This window comes from Malus domestica, chromosome 01 (assembly GCF_042453785.1).
Source record: "Malus domestica chromosome 01, GDT2T_hap1".
In the NCBI taxonomy this organism is placed as follows: Eukaryota; Viridiplantae; Streptophyta; class Magnoliopsida; order Rosales; family Rosaceae; genus Malus; species Malus domestica.
The window spans coordinates 7,110,969-7,117,873 of NC_091661.1; the positions used below are offsets into that span (position 1 = coordinate 7,110,969).

The 6,905-nt window shown below is 35.6% G+C and overlaps 1 protein-coding gene across 1 annotated transcript; it reads right to left on the reverse strand.

Annotated features, from left to right (window-relative positions):
• Nucleotides 1-1,229: 1,229 nt before the first annotated feature.
• On the reverse strand, nucleotides 1,230-5,754 carry LOC103441767 (UDP-rhamnose/UDP-galactose transporter 4). The gene is made up of 6 exons (XM_008380470.4): nucleotides 5,519-5,754; nucleotides 4,904-5,121; nucleotides 3,776-3,960; nucleotides 3,478-3,678; nucleotides 2,941-3,102; nucleotides 1,230-1,831 (listed from the first exon to the last, which is right to left on the reverse strand). Exons 2-6 carry the CDS (start codon nucleotides 5,031-5,033, stop codon nucleotides 1,511-1,513), a joined length of 999 nt encoding a protein of 332 aa, XP_008378692.2. The 5' UTR covers nucleotides 5,034-5,121; nucleotides 5,519-5,754; the 3' UTR covers nucleotides 1,230-1,510.
• Between the last annotated feature and the right edge of the window lie 1,151 nt (nucleotides 5,755-6,905).

Below are 6,905 nucleotides of genomic sequence, written 5' to 3' on the forward strand. Positions count from 1 at the left end.
TCCTTCCACTCTTATTTCATTCTTTGCTTCTCCCACATTTTTTTTTCTTTATTTATTTATAACACAGAAAATAAATAAGCAATCTAAAAAATAAATTCACATTCTACTTCATACCATTATGATATAAATTCACATTCTTTTTCTTTATTTATTTATAATGGCATAAATGCATATCTGGAATTTGCACTTGAACAATGAAATTGGTGAAGCGTCGAATTAAATACATCAAGGTCAAATCAATGCCAGAATGCCATCTCCTTCTTTTATTTTTTTTTCTTTTTAAATTTTTAAATTTTACTTCCATACGTGTTATGACAGATATACCAAAAACACATGCATCAAGTTTGACCGAAAAGAAACAATTATTGGCCGACACTAACACTACTTGACATGCTAAAAACTTGAAATGAAGCCCGTGATCGATAGTAAACCAGGTGACACCAATGGAATGTAGTTATCACATACCATAAATGTCTATCCAAAATTTTACTTTATATTTACTTTACAGGTGTGGCTTGTGTGTAAGTCATGTTTGCGGCTAAATTCTTGAGTGTAACCATATTACGTTTATTTGCTTTTTTTTAGAGTATTTCCAGCGGAGAGACTCACATCTGAAATGTTAAAAATCATATTTACATCTTATTTTGCATTTTCAGGAGATATGTATGTGAAGTTTGCTTCAATGGAATGATATCTCATTTTATGTTTCTCTTTGTAACTCATGGAGTCAACATTCTAAATATGTAAAGAATGATGTATATCTAAGTTTTCCGGCCAACAAGAAATGCAAAATATCATAAAAGAAAAGCTTTGTGCATCTCTTATTAAAAATGCATTACCATAGATAGAGTAGTATATGCTGAAATTTTATGAAGAACAGCTTACATAGCATGAGTATATTGTCATGTGCAGTCTCGTGTCAATGAAATAAGGACATTTGGACATAAAAACACACATGTTTTAGTTTCAATGAGCATGAAATCCCACCGTAACAGTTTACCCGTTCGAAGATGTGTCCAGGAGGACCAGGACCACCAACCCAGAGTCAACCAGCAAGAAGCTCAGTTGTGGTTGTGGGGGAGCTTAAATTATTCTGGAATTTCAACTGTATGCACAGTAAAAGCCCACCTAACATATATCAATACCAGGCTTTTAATTGAGCTCTTTTAAATTAAATTGCCGATATGAAGGGCAACTTATTATTACCTCACAACATGAGATGGTCAGAATTTCATTTAACAAATAAATTACTATAAAAAATAACTGTGGTACAAGGTAAATTTCCAAGGGGGAACTCTTACACCCATCCAATGCAATGGAAGTTTCACTATTGAGTAAATTCAACAACACGAATATGACGAGCTATGGTGAAAACAAAAAATGCTTTATTACCGCGGGATGAAGGATCTGGCTTAACGTTGTCAAGAAACTTCTCAAATCATCTGACCCCGATACGCTCTCTATTTCTTTCGAAGTACCTCCAACTGTTGTCATAACCTGTCACAGAATTCTAGACCTTCTCATCCACGCCAGAAGATTCTGATAATAAGCCACTGTTCTTTTGCGATTTGCTGCTTGGAAGACGCTCCTTGCCTCCTGGCTTGGATGAGGCATTGCCGTACCAGATCATTCCCAATATCGCGATGAACATACCTAGGACTACTTGAAGATTGAGACCCTCCTTCCCGAAGAATATGAACCCTAAGATCAAGACCAGGATTGTCTTCATATGGCCAAGGACTTGAAATGACACAGCAGTAAATCTACCAATGCAGATGAACTGGCTGAGGTTGGTCCCAACCGCGATGGTGCAAGACAGGACAATTAATGACTGCACAAAACAAATAGACACCCAAATGTCATTTCCGCTGTAAGCAAAATGCAGGTAGATATATGTCATAATAACCGCTGTAAGAAAAATGGTAGAGTTGCAGCATATGACTCCTAACATGGTTCAAACACAAGAACATTCAAACTCAATCCATTTTTATTTGTCCGAAATGACCTATTGTATAATGGTCTAACTAAAGTTGGCTTAACATCCTGGACTATTTATGTCAATCAGGCCCTATGAGGGAAAAAATAGTCATGTACATTATAAAGATTATCATAAAGAAGAAACTGTGGATTACATGAAAGATGAAAATCAATTGACCATACTTAAGAAATGATCACTTTTTATTCAATTTCATAGGTTGAAAAAGAATAAATTCATCAATAAGATCAACAGAGAAATGAGAGACGCCGCAGATCTTGCCGTTATAGCACATAAGAAACGGACTTGTACTTATAAAATTTTGACATCAAAGGGTTTCAAATATAATGGTGTAACATTGCCAATAAGATGATGTGTGCACCACTTGGCTTGAAGTAGTAAAGTGTTTTGTGCGCTGATATTAGCACAGTTTCAGGTTGATACAATACAGAGAGAGGAAAGATGGTTTCTTTTCCTAGTAAATAATACTGCCAAAGGCCCAAAAGTTAATTGATTTGGCACCATAAATCACTTACGGAATTTGCCAAGAAAATTTTTCAAGTTCACCAGATTAGGAGCTGCCCATGTTTAAAAATACCATGACGTTATTAACACAACCACACAATTAGAGCTTGACACCACAACTGGAACAATAATCAACATAATACACTGGAGCAACCAAGGATCTAGCAATATATACTAACTTAAATATCATACAAACGAAAAAACACTAATATCTATTTTGAAGGGTTAACTATGATATCGAAAAAAATGAATATGCTGACATTGCTGAGACATGCAGTCACAAGCAAAGACGTGGGCCTAACCTTCAAAGCACATGCAACTGAGCATGAATAATAGATGAATATCATTCACATAAAGGTTCATGAATCATTAAGTAACTGGGCCCAACTATGAAGGCATACTTGTATCTATAGATAATAAGATTATCATATATAACTTACCAAGGATATCAAATGATAGTCGTACGCGTAAACTATTTTATTTGTCAACCAGTAGTCCAAGAAGGGGCCTAATATCAGCAATGATGCAGCCTGTACTGGCGCAGTATGTCCCAATAAATTGAAAGATCCAAGAGAATACTTCCGTTGAAGAGAGTGTACATACTGCACAAACATAGATAGTGAACAATGTTGCAAAGGGATAAATTAAATAAAAAATGACTAAAGTGGAGCTTGGAGTGGACCAACATTAGTCAATCCACGTCTATGAACACATTCTATACACAAACTGATCTGAAAAATCATCATCTCACAGCCCCACCCATTTAGAAAGAATATGGCTATTGTATTGTTAGCTGTTTAAACAACTTGAACATTTCTTAAGTGGATGCATGTTAATAATAATAAATGGAAACATCAATGAAGTTGTAACTTCAAATGTTGAGCCTCAGGAGACCAAGACTAGCTTAACGACCCCTAACCCAGTCCATCTTGGTCCTATCTATATAAGATCAAGAGTTTCAGTTAAGATGTACTTACATGCTGTTGTAGGGCAGTACTCCAAACTGCCACTAAAGCAGCTATAAAACCCTTGGCATTGACACTGACATCAGTAACAGTACAAACTGCAACTCCAAGGAGAACCAGTGTTATGCTTAGCTTTGTGCCCCTTGAGTAACGCACATTGTCCAAGACAACTTCTAGAAAACAAGATACTGGTATCATAGTCAGCTTCGCGATCTGACAATAAAATTTGAAAGCAAAACCATATTAATTTATGAAATCTATATCATGAAGAGAAAAAACATGTAATAGTCACTAGTTTACCAACACTCACCTGATAGAATCCCACAGAGTTCCACATTAAACTCACATTCATGCCGACTATGGAGAAATTCGCAAATAAAACAAACTTCAAAAGATCACGTAATGGTAGCTGAGAGGGCTGGATATATCCCAGCCATTTAAGAACAACGGTCAGTAAGGTTGTTGTGGCAAAATGCAGACCCGTTAATGTTGTAGCTGCATTACATAGAGAAAAATGTAAAGATGGATGAAAATCTTCTGGTACAAAAATAAAATATTTTGTTTCTTTTGGAGCAGCAGTATGTAAGATAGCTTAGATTACACATCTACTTTAGCATGCCAAATTATTTCACCATCATCCCTAAATTTCGACTCTTGCTGCTGACAAGAACAAGGGGGCCTAGAGACTACAACAAATCTGAGAAAGATCATTATAGAGGTAGAGACTACAAGTCTATACTGAATTGGAATATCTATGCATTTTCGTTTTCCTTTCCTGCACCACCTAACAGTCATAACTATCAGAACCAAAACCATTAGGTAGAATTAACATTTAAAAGAAAAATAATGGTCCTCTTTAGTAAACTTCATGCAATGATTTTCAGGACCATCATTAAGTCGTAGAGGTTTTATTTATATCCAAAATCAAATAGATCCTTCTCCACACGCCAATCATAAAACGAGTGCAAAGTTTACTTCCAACTTCCAATATCTAGTTATCAATCGACTCATTATAAGCCATGTCTATAAACTCCCCAACCCTCCCCCTTACCTAATGTTTTGTAAGTGATCTGTATTCATTGAGGAAAGTATGGCTTCAAAGTTACCGACAACTCCCTCCGTCTTTAAATTTCATTGGCGGAAAAGACGGAGCAAGTAGGATTTGAAAACTAAAGAAGGTAATTTTCCAACTCATCAGGAGAGGCAAACAGAAACCCGAAAGCCAAGAATAAATATTTTCATAACGATTTTAAAAACATAACAATATAAAAAAGAAAAAAGAAGCGTCCTTTACACCATTTCAATATGATTTCTAAGAGCCAAAATCCTCAGACAATAATAGATGTTATAAAAAAAAGGGCATCAAACTGAATACTGATTCGATATGGGAATGCGAATGAAGAAACTCAGTGAACAAAACAGGTCAACAGAAACTTACCAAAACTGAAACCGTGCTTAGCCATCAACGATTTATTGACAATTATTATTCCAACAGATGTGACAACATTGAACAACCATGAGGCAGCATCAAGAGAAGCCTTCCGATCAGCTTTGCCTGCTGAAGCCATTTTTAACCTATATAGATCCTACTTGATCACCAGATTCTTCACTGCTTACTTGGTCTTCATATACCAATCCGCCGGCCCGAATCACTATCTGTGTAGGATCACACACAATCAATACTAAAATCAGCATTTTCCAAATTAACCACAGAAGAAACAATTATTGATCCAAGATTTGAATTTCTACACACAAAAAAACAAAAAAAAACAAAAAACCATGAATTCAATACAATAATATAACAAGGAACACAAAAGGGAAAACAATTTCCAAAATCTAAAGCGCCATTGTTACAATTCCAAACAGATCCATGAAAAATCAGAGGGAAACAAAGTATGATACTATAATTCGAATTTCAAATCGCATAACAGATAACAGTAAATGTAAGTCAATCCAAAGAAGCAGCCAGCTACCCAATTGAAGAAAATCTGCAAAATCTTTAACTACGAAAAGCTTCAATGTAAAAAGCGAGTGGGAAGCTGAAAGTAGGAACCTGAGGGACGAAGACGGAGAAGAAGAAGAGGAAGATTGAGAGGAGGCCTGGGGATTTGCGGAGGTAATAAAAATAGGAGGAGTTTGAGAGAAGAACAACGTCCGGAATTCGATGGCGTTTGAGGAATTGAACAACGCCGTCCTCGTCGCCATTAAAGACAGAGACGGAGACGTTAGACTGTGCGAAAGTGAATCAACACACTCACTCTTTCTCTGCATTTTATTTTATTATTTTATAATTAGTTTTATTTTAATAAGGGTTTTATTAATAATATCTTAATTGGGTTTAGATTAGGAGAATGTGCTTCATTTTGTGCTCATTCCGCCGTACAGGGAGACACGGAATATCTTTTTGGCTGAACTGTCAATTTGCCCACTAAGCTATCACATAACTTTCAATTTTTCCTTGATCTTATTAATTGAAAAATTAAGTACTTAAATTAATTTTATTGGCCGATTTCCCCCTTACCGTTAGTTTTTCATAGATTTCATCAAAATTAACGTTAACTCTTATCACATGCACACCACGTGACTCTCCTTTGTGGACAAAAGCGTCACTTTGCTAGACATTCAGACACAAAAGCTATAGAATATCACACATATTTGCATAGGTTTATATTTTAGAAATCCAAGGTTTTCAATTATTTAAAAAAAAATGAAGTGATCGAACTACCCTGACATATTGTGCACATGCTTCTATTTAACATAAATTTGGATGGAATGAATAAAAAATTAACAGCATGGGCAAATCGGTCAAAAAATTAGTTTAAATCCTTAATTTTCCAATTAAAAAATTCATGGGGAAAATCGAAAGTTAAGTGATAGTTCGGGGGCAAATCATCAATTTACTCTTATCTTTTTTTTTTTTTTTTTTTATCTTTTGTAAGCTATGAGAAAATCTTGGCCATGGCTTTACCCTTTCTTGTACTAATGATGATAATTGAGTTTTTGTTTCATGTACATCATTTTCAAACAAGTACGTCAATTTATTAAATAAGGAGAACTACTGATGTCACAGCCCGTCCCGGAATATTATTTTTCGACGGCATGAAATTACAATTATACCCTTGAACCTTATGGTGTGTGATATGTTGGTTAAGGTTTCATTCTTAATTTTTCCTAAGTTTTGGAATACTTAGGACTTAAGTGTTTTGTTTTGGTTTGTTGGGGACAAACTAGGACCACATAACACACCCACACACCACACCCGTGCACTCTCTCTCTTCTCCCTCACGGATTTTTCTGAAAATCCGTACAATTGTACGGACGAACTTTGGAACCAACCATACACGCACGGATCGACGTGAAGAAGGTAAGATTTGAACTCCTTGCAAGTCTTTGAGCTCATATATGCCATTTTCAGATCGTGAAACCCTAAAAAAACCGAG

Coding starts and splice junctions, on each gene's coding strand:
- LOC103441767 (XM_008380470.4), bottom strand. CDS start 5,033: ATGGCTTCAGCAGGCAAAGCTGATCGGAAGGCTTCTCTTGATGCTGCC. Junction 3,961..4,903: donor TAAGCACGGTTTCAGTTTTG/GTAAGTTTCTGT, acceptor TATGTAATGCAG/CTACAACATTAACGGGTCTG. Junction 1,832..2,940: donor ACTATCATTTGATATCCTTG/GTAAGTTATATA, acceptor TGTTTTGTGCAG/TCATTAATTGTCCTGTCTTG.